This window comes from Chelonia mydas, chromosome 15 (assembly GCF_015237465.2).
Source record: "Chelonia mydas isolate rCheMyd1 chromosome 15, rCheMyd1.pri.v2, whole genome shotgun sequence".
NCBI lineage: Eukaryota > Metazoa > Chordata > Testudines > Cheloniidae > Chelonia > Chelonia mydas.
In genome coordinates this window covers 11,065,363-11,085,980 of record NC_057856.1, presented here as the reverse complement: position 1 = coordinate 11,085,980, position 20,618 = coordinate 11,065,363, and the positions used below count along the sequence as shown (strand labels likewise).

General features: G+C 42.0%; 1 protein-coding gene across 5 annotated transcripts in view; it reads left to right on the top strand.

Annotated features, from left to right (window-relative positions):
- SPPL3 (signal peptide peptidase like 3) overlaps positions 1-20,618 on the top strand; it is a 140,183-nt gene that overhangs the window by 97,793 nt on the left and 21,772 nt on the right. For all 5 annotated transcript variants that reach the window (XR_006286015.1, XR_005222334.2, XM_043529439.1 and 2 more), the window contains 4 exons: positions 3,797-3,885; positions 14,665-14,784; positions 17,182-17,260; positions 19,151-19,263. Coding sequence is in view for 3 of the 5 variants with exons in the window: in XM_043529439.1 (XP_043385374.1) it covers positions 3,797-3,885; positions 14,665-14,784; positions 17,182-17,260; positions 19,151-19,263 (401 nt within the window). In the remaining 2 variants the exon portion in view is untranslated. The remainder of the gene's footprint in view (positions 1-3,796; positions 3,886-14,664; positions 14,785-17,181; positions 17,261-19,150; positions 19,264-20,618) is intronic.

Sequence of the window (20,618 nt, the reverse complement as noted above, 5' to 3'; positions counted from 1 at the left end):
CGACCCTTGGGGCACTCCACTTGATACCGGCTGCCAACTAGACATGGAGCTATTGATCACTACCCGTTGAGCCCGACAATCTAGCCACCTTTTTATCCACCTTATAGTCCATTCATCCAGCCCATACTTCTTTAACTTGCTGGCAAGAATACTGTGGGAGACCGTGTCAAAAGCTTTGCTAAAGTCAAGGAACAACACATCCACCGCTTTCCCCTCATCTACAGAGCCAGTTATCTCATCATAGAAGGCAATTAGATTAGTCAGGCATGACTTGCCCTTGGTGAATTCATGCTGACTGTTCCTGATCACTTTCCTCTCCTCTAAGTGCTTCAGAATTGATTCCTTGAGGACCTGCTCCATGATTTTTCCAGGGACTGAGGTGAGGCTGACTGGCCTGTAGTTCCCAGGATCCTCCTCCTTCCCTTTTTTAAAGATGGGCACTACATTAGCCTTTTTCCAGTTGTCCGGGACTTCCCCCGATCACCATGAGTTTTCAAAGATAATGGCCAATGGCTCTGCAATCACATCCGCCAACTCCTTTAGCACTCTCGGATGCAGCGCATCCGGCCCCATGGACTTGTGCTCGTTCAGCTTTTCTAAATAGTCCCGAACCACTTCTTTCTCCACAGAGGGCTGGTCACCTCCTCCCCATGCTGTGCTACCCAGTGCAGTAGTCTGGGAGCTGACCTTTTTTGTGAAGACAGAGGCAGAAAAAGCATTGAGTACATTAGCTTTTTCCACATCCTCTGTCACTAGGTTGCCTCCCTCATTCAGTAAGGGGCCCACACTTTCCTTGACTTTCCTCTTGTTGCTAACATACCTGAAGAAACCCTTCTTGTTACCCTTAACATCTCTTGCTAGCTGCAACTCTAGGTGGGATTTGGCCTTCCTGATTTCACTCCTGCATGCCTGAGCAATATTTTTATACTCTTCCCTGGTCATTTGTCCAATCTTCCACGTCTTGTAAGCTTCTTTTTTGTGTGTTTTGATGCCAAGAGCTCTTTCTTGTGGTAACAGCTAATTTATACCCCATCATTTTATATGTATAGTTAGGATTATGTTTTCCAATGTATATTACTTTGCATTTATCAACATTAAATTTCATCTGCAATTTTGTTGTGCAGTCATTCAGTTTTGTGAGGTCACTTTGTAGCTCCTCAGTCAGCTTTGGACTTAACTGTCTTGAGGAATTTTTTATTGTCTGCAAATTTTGCCACCTCACTGTTTACCTCTTTTTCCACCTGATTTATGAATATGTTGAACAGCACAGGCCCTAGTACAGTACAGATCATTGGAGAACCCTGTTTACCTCTCTCCATTGTGAAAACTGACCATTTATTCCTCTCCTGTGTTTCCTGTCTTTCAGTGAATTACAATCAGACTCCTTACTTTGCTTAAGAGCCTTTGATGAGTGACCTTGTCAAAGTCTTTCTGAAAGTCCAGGTACACTGTATCTACTGGATCATCCTTGTCCATATGTTTGTTGACCCCCCTCTCCCCCCCAGAATTCTAATAGACTGGTGATGCCTGATTTCCCTTTATAAAAGCTATGTTGACTCTTCCCCAGCATATTTTGTTCATCTGTCTGCCTGATAATTCTATTCTTTACTACAGTTTCAACCAGTTTGCCTGATTCTGAAGTTAGGTTTACTGGCCTGTAATAGTAAGGGTTGTCTCTGGAGTCTTTTTTAAAAATTGGCATTACATTAGCTATCCTCTGGTGCAGTGCTGATTTAACCGATAGGTTATATACCACAGTTAGTAGTTCTGCAATTTCATATACGAGTTCCTTCAGAACTCTTTGGTGATTACCATCTGGTCCTGATGACTTTTGTTCCAAAACATCCTCTATTGACATCTCAGTCTGGGACAGTTCCTCAGAGTTGTCACCTAAAAAGAATGGCTCAGGTGTGGGAGTCTTCCTCACATCCTCTGCAGTGAGGAGTGATGCAAAGAATTAAGGTATGGCTACACTTGCAGATGTAGAGTGCTTTGAGTTAAACCAGCCTTCATAGAGTGGAGTAGGGAAAGTGCTGCAGTCTGTCCACACTGACAGCTTCAAGCGCACTGGCGTGGCCACATTTGCAGCACTTGCAGTGGCATTGGGAGCGGTGCATTATGGGCAGCTATCCCAGCGTGCAATTAACTGCAATGTGCTTTTCAAATGGGGTGGGGTGGGGTGTGACAGGGAGTGTGTTGTGTGTATGTGGGGGGAGAGAGAGAGTGGGTTTTTGGGGGGCTGAGAGCATGTCAGCGTGCTGTGTTGAAAGTTCAGACAGCAGCAGACCTCCCCCGCCTCTCTCTCTCACACAGCATTCCACAGTAATGGCTTGCTCTGCAGAAATGGAGCTTTCAAAGGGCTTATCCACATTCCTAGGTGAGTTCAAAACAATGAGAAGAGTGGCCACTTGACTTGAGGGGATTATGGGACGTTTCTGGAGGATGATCAGAGCACAGTAATGCAACACCTTGTTCACACTGACGCCGAGCGTTTCAGCCACTACGCAACAAGTGTTAATATTCTTGCGGAGGTGGAGTACCAGGAGCGCTCTAGCCATGGAGTCAGAGCGCTCTACGGGCCTTGCCAGTGTGACGGGGAGTGAGCTAGGGCGCCCAAGGCTGCTTTAATGCGCTTTAACTCTCAAGTGCAGCCACGCCTAAGTTTAGCTTCTCCACAACCACCTTGTTTTCTTGAGTGCTCCTTTAACACCTGAATCATCCAGTGACCCCACTGATTGATTGTTTGGCAGGCTTCCTGCTTCTGATGTGCTTAAAAATTTTTTTGGTGTTAGTTTTTGTCTTTTGCTAGTTGTTCTACAAGTTATTTTTTGGCTTATCTAATCATACTTTTACACTTGGCTTGCCAAAGTTTATGCTCGTTTCTACTTTCCTCATAGGGGAGTTTTGACTTCCAATTTTTAAAGGATGTCTTTTTGTCTCTAACTGCCTCTTTCACTCTGTTTAGCCATCATGGCAGTTTTTAGTCCTCTTACTTTTTTTTATTTATTTGGGTTATACATATAGTCCGAGCCTCTGTTATGGTGTGTTTAAAAAGTTTCCATTCAGTTTGCAAACATTTAACTCTTGTGACTGTTCCTTTTAACTTCAATTTGACTAGCCTCCTTGTTTTTTGTGTAGTTCCCTTTTTGAAGTTAAGGATTTCTTTGGTATTTTCCGCCATACAAGGACGTTAAAATTTATTACATTATGGTCGCTATTAGTGAGTTGTTCAGCTATATTCACCTCTTTGACCAGATCCTGTCCTCCCCTTAGGACTAAATCAAGAATTGCCTCTCCTCTTGTGGGATCCAGGACTAGCTGCTCCAAGAAGCAGTCACTAATGGTGTCTAGAAATTTTATCTCTGCATCCTGTCATGAGGTGACATGTTCCCAGTCAGTACTGGGATACTTAAAATCCCCCATTATTATTGGGTTTTCTGTTTTTTTTTCTGAATCCTCTCTAATCTTCCTGAGTGTTTCACTATCACCATCACCTCCTGGTCAGGTGGTCGGTAGTCTATTCCTACTGCTATACTCTTATTATTCAAGCATGGAATTTTGATCAATAGAGATTGTTGTAGTATTTGATTCATTTAAGATTTTTACTATATTTGACTCTATGCTTTCTTTTGCAAACAGTGCCATTCCAGCCGTGCGAACAACTCTGTCATTACTATATATTTGTACCCTGGTATTACGTATCCTATTGATTATCTGTGAAATAACTATAAATCAAACAGTGAATCTCCATGGGAGTTTGAAACTTGAGTATTAAGAGTTTGCTTTGTTTCTGCAGGTCCCTTAACATGGACTTTGAGAATCAAGACAAAGAGAAAGACAGCAGCAGCTCACCTGGGTCTTTCAATGGCAACAGCACCAATAACAGTAAGTACTCTCCAACTGCTCACATTAGTCCTTCCTGTCTTCCCATCAGCCAATCTAGTATGCTGCATTCAGGAATTTATCATGGTTTGTATTCTTGCACTGTGCTGCTTGAATTCTTATGATGTAGCAAAGACATTCTGTGTAGGCCAATCTGACGTGCAGACTTATGAACTGTGAGCCCCATAGTGCTGTTATCAAACATGCCCACAGATACTAAGGATTCAAAACATTCATATATACACTATTGCATGCTTCACAGTTGTGACAGAGGTGGAAGACTTCTCTTCTTAGTTCTTTTGAACAATTAGTATTAAAAATAGATTGTAATTAAATTATATGCTGTTCTGAGGTGATCATCACTATAAAGTACCTGAGTATGTCACAAGAACTGATGAATTTACCCTCACCTTTACTTCAGACATAGGGAAATATTATTCAGTTTTACCAATAAGTAAACCTTGAGACACCAAAGTCAAATAACTTGTCCAAAGACACTCAGGAAGACTGACAGAACTGAGACTACAGCCCTGATCTCTTGAATCCGAGTCCACATTTTTAAATCTGGTCGTTTGGCAAAGCAATAATTCTGTATTCCAACCTGAGCGTCTTTGTTTAAATTGTTAGAGGTTGAGAGTTAATGTGCAGTGCTAACATGTCCCCTTTAAAATATGGGGTTCATTCTTAAAGCAAAAAGGGGGTGAATGAATAAGAAGCTAAGTTCACATGGGCTATGGGTGCTATTTAGGATACAAGTAAGTTGCTCTGCTAAAATGGGATGGGCCCAAGCAAGATGTGCTGAATTTCTTGGCTTTATTGTTGCTCCCTGGAGCTCAAAAGAGGCTGACTTTGAGTCCCTTCTCAGCTCTTCGCAGAATGTAAAATTTTGAGCCAGTAGGCTTCCAAAAAATAATTTACAGTACCCCACCTAGGCCAGATATACACATTTTAAGGGAGATTGGTAAATTAACTGTTCTGACACAGCAATTTAGTCAAAGTCTGCAGTGTATATAGTTCTGATCTTAAAAGATATTGTTACTTTCAGGGTGGCACCCTTGTCTCCTGTTAAGCAGTTCAGTTTGGAGGAACTTACTTCACATGTATTCATGTACTTGTATGTTCCCTATCAATGTAGCATCTGAGACACAGGGTTTTACCGAGTGGTACTCGCTGTGTATGCTCTCAGACATTTGTTCTGTTTTTTTAATAGAGCCTCATCCTTGTTGCCAGGTTTTTTTCTACCTGAAGAGCCTACATGTACTTTCAGTCTTGATAATGACTTCTAGTAACAGATTAAGAAGTAAACAGATATTTAAAGAGTTTATCCACCTGGGGAGTCATTCTGGAATAACTATTCCTGATAAATTCGTTATGTGTATATATGCTCTTATTCTGAAATAAGAGTGCCATATTCCAAATTAGTTTAATCCTTTGATACTCAGGAGAGCATCAGAGACACTTTTCTTCATAGTGCTGTGTTCTGCCACAAGAGAATAATAGGGAGCTTCTCTGTTTGTCTTGTTTGGAGCCATGTGTTTTTCTCCCAGAATAATGGTCAGATGTCTCCCTAAGTTTAGGCCTTAAACATATTGTATTTTATGTGAACCATGATATGGCTTTGCCTACATTTCCTAATCCATTACAGCTCCAAGGAAGAAGTGTACACTGCGGAGCTCTTAACATCTAGGAGTTTGTGAACAGAAAAACTCAGAGTCTCTCAGAAGCTCCGTGACCCCTTTCCTAATAGACTACAGTTGATCAGAGCACTGAGTTGATAGCAAGCACTGAGAAGGCTGTTTTAGAAACCTTGCAACGTCTATGTCATAACATAAGAATGGCCATACTGGGTCAGACTAAAAGGTCCATCTAACCCAGTATCCTGTCTTCTGATAGTGGCCAATGCCAGGTGTCCCAGAGGGAATGAACAGAACAGGTAATCATCAAGTGATCCATCCCCTGTTGCCCATTCCCAGCTTCTGGCAAACAGAGGATAGGGGCACCATCCCTGCCCATCCTGGCTAATAGCCATTGATTAACCTATCCTCCATGAATTTATCTAGTTCTTTTTTGAACTCTGTTATAGTTTTGGCCTTCACAAATTCATCATAATCTTTCAACACATTATTACAAATGCTTAGTGCTTATACAAATGCTTTCCATCTTCAGGGCACTTTGTAAATATTAATTCATAGAATCATAGAATATCAGGGTTGGAAGGGACTTCAGGAGGTCATCTAGTCCAACCCCCTGCTCAAAACAGAACCAGTCCCCAACTAAATCATCCCAGCCAGGGCTTTGTCAAGCTTGATCTTAAAAACTTCAAAGGAAGGAGATTCCACCACCTCCCTAGGTAACGCATTCCAGTGCTTCACCACCCTCTTAGTGAAAAAGTTTTTCCTAATATCCAACCTAAACCTTCCCCACTGCAACTTGAGACCATTACTCCTCGTTCTGTCATCTGCTACCACTGAGAACAGTCTAGATCCATCCTCTTTGGAACCCCCTTTCAGGTAGTTGAAAGCAGCTATCAAATCCCCCCTCATTCTTCTCTTCTTCAGACTAAATAATCCCAGTTTCCTCAGCCTCTCCTCATAAGTCGTGTGTTCCAGTCCCCTAATCATTTTTGTTGCCCTCCACTGGATGCTTTCCAATTTTTTCATATCCTTTTTGTAGTGTGGGGCCCAAAATTGGACACAGTACTCCAGATGAAGCCTCACCAATGTCGAATTGAGGGGAACGATCACGTCCCTCAATCTGCTGGCAATGCCCCTACTTTTACATCCCAAAATGCCATTGGCCTTCTTGACAACAAGGGCACACCATTGACCTATAACAACCCTTTTAGGTGGGTTATGGTGTATAACTATTGTAATATGGGAAATTGAAATGCACACAAATTATATTCTCTTGCCTTGAGGAAGGCAATTATTAGAGCCACAATTAGAACATGGGAATTGATAGGTCCCAACTCCTCACATCAGCATAATGTCTATTTATAGTACAATTCTGCTACCATTTTATATCATCCAAGGTAACGTCTAGATTCAGAGCAACTGGATTCTTTAATTTTTCTGTTGGACTATGCCAGCTGTTTTGAAATAACAGATCCTTGGGGTTTAAAGTAAATAATTATGTCATGTGGATGACATTATTTCTGTGGATATTATTGGTAGGCCCTACCTTATGTTGCTTTTTTTTTTGGTAAGGACACTGAAATGTTGGTGACTGAAAACTAAGTTGTTGGTTTAAGATTTCGTGTGGGCTTAATGTGTTTTGAAGCATGGAAATCTTGACTAGTGATACCAACATATCTGAGTGAGCAACCTATTCAAACATAACTTGGAAAATTAAAACAATCATTCTTGTGCTCTATGGTAGTGCTACTCAAAGTGGTGGTCCGCGGACCTATGCCAGTCCGTGAGCCATCGGCTGCCGGTCTGCGCGCACATTGGAAAAAAAAATTGCCGGTCCCCCACATCAGGTAGCTTGAGAAGCACTGCTCTGTGGTATATGGTACATCAGCCTTAAAATCTCACCTTTAAAATCCTGTAATTCTACCTGATTCTGCATGTAGCAATGTTTGTAAATATTTTGGGGACACAGCTATGACGTTAGACTGGGTGTGCACCCATTACGTTCTGTTTTGTCAATATTGCATTGAAGGCCAGCTTTTCATCACAAATGTTGTTTCTTTACCCAGATAGTTCTTCTTTGAGTGATGGTCCATATTGTATTCCACTGAGGGTTATATGCATGTGTTCGGAGCCTGAGATTTTTGAAAATAGTAGTGTCCGTTGGTCCACGCATGTGCCCTTGCTCCACCTCATGCTTCTGTCCAAGGCAATAAAGGGCAGGGCCCTCAGTTTCTTCTCAGCATCACATGGTCCGAGTGAAGCCTCTTCTGTTCTCTCATCTCTTGTGATGCACTTCCCTAAAACACAGAAAAGGCTGTTTTATTTCTGTATATAGTTGTCGTTTTTTAGTAGTTTTTTTGTTTGCAGAAGTAGTTTTTAGGATTTTAAGGACTTGGGGATGCCATTTTACTGGTCATGCGTGTGCCCCCCCCCAGCGCTTATGCCTGGGTACTGGATTATGCCAAAGATGGCGGGCTTCAAGAGCTGCATCTCCAACCCTTGCTCGTTCCCCTTTACTTCATGGGGGAAGCCCACATTTCATCTAGATGCAGTATCTGCCTCTCCTTCCCAAGATGTACCCAGGAAGACTGGGCCCTCCACCTCAAGAACCACCTCATGGAGGTCAGCATGAGGCCTCAGTTGGATCCAGGCCATGGACACTCCTCCCTCCCCCCCATACATCAGCTTGAGCAGTTGAGGAGCGCACCTCCTACCAAGGAGCACCAGTCCAGTCCTGCTGTATCAGTGCCAGGGCCTAGCTGTGAGGCAAGGAAGGCACACTGGATGTCCGATCCATCAGTTCCATCCATTGAGCTGTGAACTCCTTCCACGTCAGCCCTGCTGATGCCTTTGTTCTGAGGCAGTCCTCCATTCTGGCTCTGGTTCAGACTGTGGAGTCCATGCTGCTGACACAGGGGAAGACTCGAATCTGACCCCGAGCCTCATAAACTCTTTGCCTTGGCAAAGATGAGGTCTCCATGCCTTCAAGTGCCTTTGCCTATTAGGAGAGTAAGCTCCCCTACATTAGCCTTGCCTCCTTCGGGCTGTGGCTCTCCCTGTTCCCCAATGGCTCCCGTGGTTCTGCCAGTCCCTATGGCACCACCATTTGAACCGGGCCCTGACTTATCAACATCTGAGGACTTCGATGGAATGCAGGGTCGGTGCCTCCCCCACCTCCCAACACACTGCTGATGTGACTATTCTAAGGTCCTGCTGACTCAATGGCAATATCTTCCCTTTGCCCAGCCATGGGGTCCTTGGTACCCTGTTCCTTGGGGACCTCCGCAGCAATCACTGGATCTGCCTGGTTGGCCTTACTGGGTTTCGTGGTCACAGTATCTGCCATCAGAATCTTCCCACTCTGCTTGTGAAAAGTCTCCAATCTTGCCCCTTCAACCGTCATCAAGTAGGCGTTCAGAACTGCTGTTGGAGGGTACGCCACTTAGTCCAACTCTGACAGTACCACCAGAATCGAAGTGATTCCCCTCATTGTCTCCTATATCTTCGACTCCCTCTTCAGCCCTGGATGGCTGCCACCAAGTTCAAGATGATGGATGCCCTTCACATCTCACTGGCGGAAGTACAAGACAAGCAGCACCAGCTGCACGAAATCTTGCATGCCTCAGTACCAGCCGTAGTGACTCTAGCAATCAAAGATGCTGTTCTTCAACCAGCACCTATTGTATGACACACTCCAGGTACCTGCCCACCCACCCTCAAGGGGGCAAAGAAGAGGTACTATGTGCCTTCAGAGGGATCTGAGTTTCTCTTCTCTCACCCCTCCCCATACCTCTCCTCATTCCCTTGTCATTCAGGCAGCGATGGAACGGCCCCGGCAGCAACATCCACGCTCAGGGCTTAAATTCTCAGAGTATTTCCTGGAGCCTGCGGCTCCCACAGGTTTGAAAATATTTACTGGAGCTCCGCTCTGGACAGCTCTGGCTGAATTTTAAGCCCTGCCCATGCTCCACCGCAGCGGACTTGACCTTCTGCATCACAAGGTTTTCTCGTCTGCCAGCCTTCTATTTTGCATTTCCAGTTATTTGGCTCTGTTCACCAAGTGTGACTTGCTTAGCTGTAGCAAGATGGCTGACTTCACAGACAAACTGCCCCAGCAGTATCAAGCCTGCTTTGAAGCTACCCTAGAGGAGGGGAAGTTAGTTGTGAGGACAATTCTCCAGGCCACGGCCACAGCAGATAGTTCTTTGCACACAATGGCTACAGGGATCATCATGTGCAGGGAGTTGTGGCTATATTTGTCAGGTTTCCCGAGGGAGGTCCAGAGCACCATATAGGTCCTCCCTTTCGATGAGTCTCATCTCTTCAGTCAGAGGACTGATGACTCCCCTCACTCCCTCAAAGTCTCCAGTGCCACTCTTCGATCACTGGGTATCTACACACCAGCATCCAAACACAAATTCTATCACCCGCCTCCAACACAGCCATTTAGAGCTCCCCAGTTCTTCCAGCAGTGGTCCTATGAGTCTCCTCACAAGCGGCAGAAGAGCCAATGGCCCAGTCCTCCGTGTTCATGGAATCAGAGGACTGGAAGGGACCTTGAGAGGTCATCCAGTCCAGTCCCCTGCACTCACAGCAGGACTAAATACTATCTAGACCATTCCTGAGAGATGCCTGTCTAACCTGTTCCCAAAAATCTGACTGAGATTCCACAACCTCCCTAGGCAATTTATTCCAGTGCTTAACCACCCTGACAGAAAGTTTTTCCCAATGTCCAACCTAAACCTCCCCTGCTGCAGTTTAAGATCATTGCTCCTTGTCCCATCCCCAGAGGTCAAGAAGAACAATTCCTCTCCTTCCTCCTTGTAACAACCTTCTATGTACTTGAAAACTGCTATCATGTCCCCTCTCAGTCCTCTCTTCTCCAGACTAAACAAACCCAACTTTTTCAATCTTCCATCATAGGTCATGCTTTCTAGACCTTCAGTCATTTCTGTTGCTCTTCTCTGGACCCTCTCCAATTTGTCCACATCTCTCCTGAAATGCAGCGCCCAGAACCGGACACAATACTCCAGTTGAGGCCCAACCAGTGTGGAGCAGAGCGGAAGAATTACTTCTCATGTCTTGCTTATAACACTCCTGCTTACACATCCCAGAATTATGTTCCCCTTTTTTGCAACAGTGTTACACTGTTGACTCATATTGAGCTTGTGGTCCACTATGACCCTCAGGTCCCTTTCCGCAGTACTCCTTCCTAGGCAGTCATTCCCCATTTTGTATGTGTGCAACTGATTGTTCCTTCCTAAATGGAGTATTTTGCATCTGTCCTCATTGAATTTCATCCTGTTCAGACCATTTCTCCAGTTTGTCCAGATCATTTTGAATTTTAATCCTATCCTCCAAAGTACTTTCAACCCCTCCCAGCTTGGTATTGTCCGCAAACTTTATAAGTGTTGTGACAAAGTTCATCCTCTGCCTTGGTGGGTCCTGCGCTTATTGGCGGATTTTCTCACCTCAGAGGTTCACAGCAGCCCTCGGTTTGGCCGCTTTCGTGGCTCAAATCTGCTGTTCACTCAGTTAGCCTCATCACTGGCCAGCATGGGGAAAGGAAGAACAATCACTGCAATCTCTGCTGGTCCACCTAGTGGATTGGGGAACAGGCCAGAGACCTTCCCCTCTGGTGGAACCCACAGTCCAGTACAACTCCTCCGGTATCAAGTAGGGAGTTAGAGGGATGGGGGGAACCGGTGCCCGCCCTCTACTCCGGGTTCCAGCCCAGGGCCCTGTGGTTGGCAGCTGTCTACAGTGGTTCTTGTGACAGCTGTGTGACAGCTACAACTCCCTGGGCTACTTCCCCATGGCCTCCTCCCAACCCCTTCTTTATTTTCACCACAGGACCTCCCTCCTGATGTCTGATAATGCTTGTACTTCTCAGTCTTCCAGTAGTACACTTTCTCACTCTCAGCTTCTTGCACCTCTTGCTCCCAGCTCTTCCCACACACCACAAACTGAAGTGAGCTCCTTTTTAAACCCAGGTGTCCTGATTAGCCTACCTTAATTGATTCTAGCAGCTTCTTGATTGGCTGCAGATGTTCTAATCAGCCTGTCTGCCTTAATTGTTTCCAGAATGTTCCTGATTGTTCTGGAACCTTCCCTGTTACCTTACCCAGGGAAAAGGGACCTACTTAACCTGGGGCTAATCTGTCACTCTCCTATAGCCATCTGGCCCGACCCTGTCACAATGTACTGTCTATGGCATTATATAAATCAATGATGAAGATATTGAACAGAACTGAACCCAGAACTGATCCCTCCGGGACCCCACTCGTTATGCCCTTCCAGCATGACTGTGAACCACTGATAACTGCTCTCTGGGAACAGTTTTCTAACCAGTATTGCACCCACCTTACAGTAGCTCCATCTAGGTTGTATTTCCCTTGCTTGTTTATGAAGGTTCATCACAACCTCCAGTATCTCATACTCAGTCTTTTCGGAAGCATTATTTCTGAATGCAACCAGGGAGCTGCCAACCACTGTCTCTCACTGTGCACCTGACCCACTCCCTTTGGGGGGTGTTCAGCACTCTTTTTACCAGCTTGGAGTGTGATAACAATGGACAAATGGGTCCTGGAAGTCATTCAACATGGGTATACGATCAAGTTCACAATGCTATATCACTCACATTTCCCCCCCGCCCCCCCATTAATCTCTTGAAGTGTTCTATCTTTGAGAATTGCATCTGCATTTTCACACTTAAGAGATATGAATAACCCAGAAGAGCATAGTTTCAGAAACACTCTAGAAAGCTGTGTTTGTTGGGAACGCACAAATACCGTTGGTGGAGCTGAACCTATAAAATGTCTTGTGGGTTCCAACAGCCTCCAGTTTTTTCCCATAAGTTGCCTTCATTTATTGCGTGTAAAACTTAGCTTGGCTTTTCAGCCAAAACTTTTAAGTGTTTTATAGTTTAATGTTTTAGGAGTGTTGTAGTGGCTTTTAGTGTGTGGTCTGTTTTTGTACTGTTGTGAAGCCTTTATTCTGATCTGGAATTTGGACTGCTGTACCTAACACACAGTTGCTGCTTGGGTTAAGAAGTCTGGCTTAAAGTGGTGTCCTGCTTTTTCAAGATGATGGAGTTGAACTCCACAAAGAATGCCTTATCTACCTAGAGGAAGGCTATTTCTGGGCTTACTGTTCTGGGTGCCAACGTGCCCTGCTTTGTGGAAAGTTCCTGAGTCACTGGTGCTGGGATTGCAGAGGCCATACACTCCAATTTAGGGTTAGGCAAGCAACCTCTTTTTATTCCTCATCTGTTTCGTCATCTTCAAAATAATGGATTGAGGCCATCACAACCAAAGAGCTTCAGTGGTTCTCAAACTGGGGGCCGTGAGGTTATTATGGGGTGGGGGTGGGGGTCGTGAGCTTTTTCAGCCCCAACACATGCCTGTACTCTGGCTGACAGCCCAAGGCCTTCAGAGCTGGGTGGCTGAAGAGCAGGGGTTGCTGGTCAGGCACACAGCTCTGAAGGCAGCACCGCCCCTAGCAGGAGTGCAGAAGTAAGGGTGGAATGGTATGCAGGGGTCGTCATTTTTTGAGGGGGGTCATCACAGCCTGAAATATTTTCAAAGGGGGTCCCAGCCAAAAACAGTTTGAGAACCCCTTAAACACTATTTTTAGTTTTTATCAAAGCCCCATTTCAGCAACCACCTTGTTCTCTCATCTCCCAGAAGTCTGATTCTTAGACTCCAGTTAATTTAGGATGGTGCCATGTATATTCTCACTGGCACCAAGCTATTTCAACAGATTACTTCTGTTTTTAAAAATTGTTTTTTGGGTCCCTGTACAATTCTGTATTGATTTTTTTAAAGTTAGTGATCATTAAGCTTAATAGGGCCCAACATATCTTTCACCGTACCATACGATATGTTCTTAATGTCACTGAGTGGATCAGACTTAAAACCTTTAGTATTTATGCTCCATGTTTAGAGAATCTGCTTTCAAGTATAAATTTTACAGGTGACTTTTTATACTAATTTATGTTTTTAGTTAAATAGTACGCTAAATCGGTACATGTTATGTAATATTTTCAAAATTACTTGGGTATGTCTACACGGCAATTAAAAACCTGTGGCTGGTCCTTGCAACTGACTTGGGCTCACAGGGCTGAGACTAAGTTGTAGACATTCGGGCTCAGGCTGCAGCCTGTGGTCTGGGACCCTCCCACCTCACAGGGTCCTAGAATCCAGGCTCCAGCCTGAGCCTGAATTCAGCCACTTAGTCCAACCCCTGTGAGCCTGGATCAGTTGGCAAGGGCCAGCTGTGGGTTTTAAATTGCAGTGCAGGCATACCCTTAGTGATTTAGGTGCTTTTGAAAACTTGATCATTAGCTTTTTACTCTGTAAGTTATCATGTGACTTACAAAGAATGCTATATAAATGCACAGTGGCCTTCTCTTGAATAGGATTTAAAGGTGTGGTATTAGACTGAGCTAGCTCACACAGTTTAACACCTTCTAAAATTCTAGTTAAGACCAAGGAAGTTCTTTAGCGTATGCTAAACTGGTCAAGTTAAAGCAACATTTAACTCAACCAGTTTAGCCCCGGCTAAAGAACATCTTGCTTTGTCATCTTGACTAGAGTTTTAGAACTCTAACATGATAACACCATTCCTTTAAATCTTCGACAACACTGATTTTGTCTCGATTAAGGTAAATAGTATGGTCAATATGAGATGGGATTGGGAATCAAATTACCACAATTAATGCTAAACCTGCTGTCATATCTTGATAGTCACAAACAACATCCTGAGCACAGACTGCCACCATTCCCCATCCATCCCTCTCCCTGGGCTCCACAGAGCTGTTGCTGCTGCTGTTCTTTACCTAGCCCCTGTGAAAGAGTGGTAAGTCTTAGTTGAAGAACCAGTTTTGCATTCAGTACTGTAGCCAGGCCCTGGTGTATTTCCTTGAAATTAATTGGGTATCTCAGAATCCGTATTCTTTTAAGTCAGCAGTATAATGACCAAATTCACTATAAAGTTCTTGGATACGTTTGGGAACTGGACTACAAAAACAGACTAGGAGAAGATCTAAATACAATATTCTGTTTTAGTATGTGTGCTGAGAAATCCCATAAATGAAACCTGTTATATTCTTTCATAAATGAAACCTGTTGTATTCTTTCTCCTGCAGGTATCCAGACCATCGATTCCACCCAGGCACTGTTCCTTCCAATTGGAGCATCTGTTTCTCTCTTAGTCATGTTCTTCTTCTTTGATTCAGTTCAAGTAGTCTTTACGATATGCACAGCAGGTGACTACATTCTCTTCTATTCATGTTCATCCATCTCAATCAGGAAATGTTAAGCATTCTGAGTCTTGTCACTATGAACTGAAATGCATTTATGGATCATGTGATCCAAGTATATGAAAAATATGTTATGACCTGACAACTCTCAAAGGTTGTATTTCTACACTTACACTATTTTAAAGAAATTTATTATGTGGAGAGTCTGATAAATCATTTGAATGTTGAATTGGCCAATTTTTTTGAGAGATGGGGAAGGAACTTTTAGAAATAAAATGTATGTGTACATTATAAATTAATGCCCATAACTGTGGATAGCAGTGCTTCAGAATCCAGACTTTCATATTTTTCTTTTTCTTCAATGCTTTTAATTTCAGAGAGTTCTTTTGGTCTTTTCCCTATTATTTTTGTTGTTTATCCTTGTTTAATATTCAAGACACAGCAGCAAACTATCCTGATGCAAAGGAAAGACAGGAAAAATAGTGAGAAGCTAGTATGGCTCCATTGGGAGCTTTCTAATTACCTGAAAATCAGAAGTGGAAACATGGCCATGTTACCTAGGATGAGAACAAAAGAAAAGCACAAGCATGTTGGCACAAAATCAAAAAGGCTAAGGCACAAAATGAGTTGCCTCAAGCAGGGGACATAAAAGACCATAAAAAAGGTTCAATAGATACGTTAGGAGCAAAAGAAAGATGAAGAAACTGTAGGTGGTCTACTTAGTGGGGAAGGAGAGTTGATAACGGACGATATCAAGAAGGCTCAGGTGTTTCTATTTTGCTACATTCTTGAGTTAAAAACATAAATTGTGACCAGATACTTAACACAATATTAACACAGGGAAGGAATGCAAGCCAAAATAGGGGAACAGCAGGTTAAAGAGAGTATTTAGTTAAATTAGATGTGTTTCAAGTTGGCAGGACCTGATGAAATTCACCCTAAGGTGGTTACGGAACTAGCTGAAGCAGCCTCATTAGGGATTATTTTTGAGAACTCATGGAGGATGGGTGAGGTCCCAGAGGACTGGAGAACCACAAACATAGTACCTATCTTTAAAAAGGGGAACAAAGAGGACCCAGGGAACTGTAGACCGTTTAGCTTAACTTGGGTGCCTGGAAAGATACTGGAACAAATTATTACAGTTTGTAAGCACTTAGAGGGTAATAGAGTTATAAGGAATAGCCAGCCAGCATGGATTTGTCAAGAACAAATCATGCCAAACTAACCTAATTTCCTTGTTTGGCAAGGTTGCTGGCTAGTGGATGGGGGTGGTTATATGTTAAGAGCTGTTGTAAAAAGGACACTGATCAGTTGTTCTCCAAGTCCACTGAAGGTGGGACGAGAAGTAATGGGCTTAATCTGCAGCAAAGAGATTTAGATTAGATATTAGGAATAATTTTCTAACTACGAGGATAGTTAAACTCTGAAATAGGCTTTCAAGGAAGGTTGTGGAATCTCCCATCATTGGAGGTTTTTAAGAACAGGTTAGACCAACACCTGTCAGGAATTGTTTCGGTATATTTGGTCCTGCCTCGGCACTGGGGGCTGAACTAGAAGACCTCTCAAGGTCCCTTCCAACGCTATATTTCTATTACTTTGATTTTTGTACATTTTGAATGAATGTGTATAAAAATTAACTTGGTAACCGTAGTAAATAAAATAAAAAGCAAATAAATAGCCATATGACTTCGTAGCTGTAGCTCAAGAAAGCTTATGCTCAAATAAATTGGTTAGTCTCTAAGGTGCCACAAGTACTCCTTTTCTTTTTACTATGGCAGTGCCACCCCTTCACATTTTCACCCTTTTGGCTGTTCCTGCTTTCTGTGTCAAGTCAAATTTTATCTAACGATGACTGTAAACTCCTTGGTGTAGGGATAGTTTCTTTTAACTGTAATGCATAAATAACAAAATATTAACTTAGCCCTAATTCTCCACATTGCCCTTTACCAGTTTTTATTGATTAAGGCATTACAAATAGATTTTAAAATCAATGAATTGCAGGCCAGCAAGCCTCTCAACTTTGCAGGCTACATTTTCTAAGAATTCAGAAACTGCTTTAGCTTAGATTTTTGCATACAAGCAAATGTCAACACTTTGACTTCGGAAAAAATTTATAGTGGCCTTTTGACCCTACTTCTGCAGTTCTTCAGAACACTGTTTGCTGATCAAGATATTGGTAAGAAGGTCCGTCCTACTGCTCCGGTTTGGCAGAGCCATGAATATGCTACACACAGCAAAAATTGTCCCCCTCTACTCTCAAGCTGATTCTGTGAAGAGGGGATTTTAAATGTTGCAGTATACACTAATAAGACATTGTCACAAAGCTTTCTCAGACTGGGAGCTGTTTGCACACAGTAGAAAATGGATCTGAATGTACTAATGTTACATTTTCTCTTTTCCTAGTCCTTGCAACAATAGCCTTTGCTTTCCTTCTGCTCCCGATGTGCCAGTATTTAACACGACCTTGTTCTCCTCAAAACAAGTAAGGACTAGATAAATCTTTTGCTTTTCTTTTGTATGCTACATTTATTTCTCTTAATGAGATTTTTTTTTTTTTAACTAGGGTTTCTGCTACTAGCACTAACTCCAGGGCTCTAGTGCTGATTGTTTGTATAAGTTCTGGTTCTCTTTGCCAAAACCATGTTCCCACTTTGAAGCTAGGAAGCACAATTTCTGCCTGTCATGCACACTTGCCAGCATGGGAAATATGATACTATTGCAGGGGATTAGTGTTCTTCAGTGTTTTTCAGAAGTTTTGGCTTGCTTTGGGTGAGATTTCATTGTGTTTAGGAGCTGGGGTTGGACTTTTATATTAGGCTACCACAGTTGCATTATGGTCATTAACTCTAGATGTTTCAAAGACTATAGTGACCGTGCAATAGCCACCTTAACATGAATGACAGCTATTTAGTGCCCTTTTTAAAATGAGTTGCAGGTCTTGCGGACAGGAGTCCGCATTGCAAAACCATTCATATTCAGTATCAGTTGATAGTCAACCCTGGTAACAGTCTCAGCAGAAGAGCCAAGAATTAAATGGACATAGACCAGGATGGATAAAAATTGCTGTTTTTTTGTGATTTAAATCAGTTTATTTAAATTAAATACAGGTTTATTTTTTAGAATAGACCTTTCTAAAAATAAATTTGAAATTATGACAACCTATGTTAAGGCCTAATTTTTAAAATATTTTAATTTAGTATAGTAAATTTGTTTTTGAAGGTAAACAGTACATGTTTGCTGCTGAAGTTTTAAAGAAAGTCAGACCTCTGACCTAGTTAAGCACCTTGAGCAAGCATTTGTTGAAGTGCTAAGCCTGCTTTTGACCCATGATACATAGAGAGATTAAAATAAATCTATCTATCTTCTGTTCTGCATGTGCAGAGAGAATATTTTCTTCATTTCACTTTACTAAGTTAGTTCAATGACTAGTTAATTCAAAGTTAGAAACCAATTGGGAATTGAAAAATCAAGAGAGCTTGTTTTCCTCTTCCAATCTATTAATAAAATTAGCTGTGAGCTGATGAGATCTGCTAGTTCTAAAATCTTGAAGTACATGATGACCAGAAATAATAATTTCTACTTACTAACTACAGAAACTTCATTTGATTAGTAATTAGCTTTAAATGCTAAACTTTTTAATGTATCCAACGCATTTGAGGTACCTTCATTTAACTAATAAAAAAGCATTTTAAAATTGTTTTTGTATGTATTTTTAAGTGAATTCTAATTTCTATCCAGGTTGATACAAATCACAAATAAAAAGTAAATCTAGTAAATATGAAATGCATTGTTACCAATTTCTAACATAATAAAATATGTGAAAATTAAGAATCTGAATAAATGTAAATTAAACTATATAATTGCTTAAATAAATGTGTGGATATAGTGTATCTACCTGTTTAGCAAAATGAAGCACCAAATTTAGTGTAAAGGTTCTATTTAGTTGCAAATAAACATGTTTTAATATTTACTAATCAATAAGAATAAACCTTTCTTTAGGAAAATAGCTATATACAAATGTAAAACAGGATTAAAATTGATTTAAATCAAGGTGTTCTGCTTGCTGATTTAAATTATGATTAAAATCAGTGATTTAAACTGCTTAGATTTAAATCTGCATACAGTAACATAGACTAACCCTTTCATCCCTCCACTTCAGAATTTAGGCAAGTTATTTAAATGTGGAGAAAGCCTTTATTGTTGCTGCCTTTGGTACCTATTTTGTGGCAAAGAGAACTTCCCTTTCAGGTCTGTCTGGCATCTTTTATGAATATTAGTACTTATGAGCCTCGTCCAAACAGAGCCAGAGGTTTTTCTGTTCTTTAAATGGAAAGCATTAAATCTTTGAACTGATATAGTGTGTTGTTTCCAGGATTTCCTTTGGCTGTTGTGGACGTTTCACTGCTGCTGAACTGCTTTCATTCTCCCTGTCTGTCATGCTTGTCCTTATCTGGGTCCTAACTGGCCACTGGCTCCTCATGGATGGTAAGTATGTGAAATGTGGGACAAGTCCCAGTATATTTACAGACAAAGCCAGGGCCCAGGTGGAATTTGCTAACACTGATGCCTTCCTGAGTCAAACAAGTAAAATGTTAGACTGCACTTGGCAAACCTTTGTAAAATATGTGGCAAGCTAATGGAGAGTCTGTACAGATGCTGGAGTTGTTCACTTAACTCACATTGCAGTAATGTGGTGGGGGTTTGTCTGTTTGCAAAACAGGATTTGTATAATTAACACCTCTAACCAAGAACTCCTTTATACTTCTGGATACCTTTAAGGAAAAATTATCCCAGTGGGCAGCAACACAAGCCGCTTTAAATCAATGTGAGCTAGTGGAGATGATTTGTTTCTAGCAGTAATGGAAGGATTCTGCTATGTGTGAGGAAAAGGAACTGTATTGACTCTTTCCTGCCTTCCACCAGCAAACGGTGTTTGTGCTGATCTGGCCAGGAGTGATGAAGTTGTAGCCTCAGTGTTAATAGTTAAGAAAGCGAAATTCTGCTTAAATATACAAGTGATCCTCCACACAATTCTTTCCTCCTTCATTCTCTGAATATCTCTTTTTTTCAGTGCCTCTGATTTTGAGTAAATTGTACAGATTTTCATGATAGTCATGAATGGGATAGTGTTTTAATTTTAATATTTAAAATATGAATGTTTCCTGCTCCTGCAGACGTGTCTCGAGTAAAGGGTCAGACAGTCTAAAGTCAGTAGACCTGATTTTGTTTTTCACATAGTTTTAAAATGAATTCTCAAACTTTTTCATGGCATAGATCACATCTCAATAGACCTTTACTCACCCATTTGTGATTATCTGGAGCACCTCCCTTTTTACATCCATGATAGAATAACATCCCGGTGGCAACTTCAGCAATTGGTTACATGGAAAAATAATGCTTGAAAAGTGGTTATAAATATCTAAAGTTACATTAAATGCAATTTAGCAGCTGAAAACAAAGAGGAAAGTCAGCACCATGTGTCCATATAGCTTTCTGCAGATCATAGTGCTTCCTGGACCACCAGTGGTCCTTAGATCATAGTTTGTGAATTTTTGTTTCAAAAGAGAGATTTAATCTCTCTAAGTATACATTGTAAAACAGTAAGGAGATTTGCTTATAACAGTTTATCTGGCAGAGAGATATTAAATACCTCTTCAGACAAAAGATTAAAATCTCATTTCTGCCTCTGTGATTACATCCCCTGATCTCATCTAGTGGAGTGGTTTCTTGATCAGGAAGCAGCTGAAGAGTGCCTGGCCTTTTAACATCTCTCAAAATCCGTTCTGATTTCTAGCTGATTCCTACCGTTCATTTTGATTATTTTTGAACTGATGTATGTA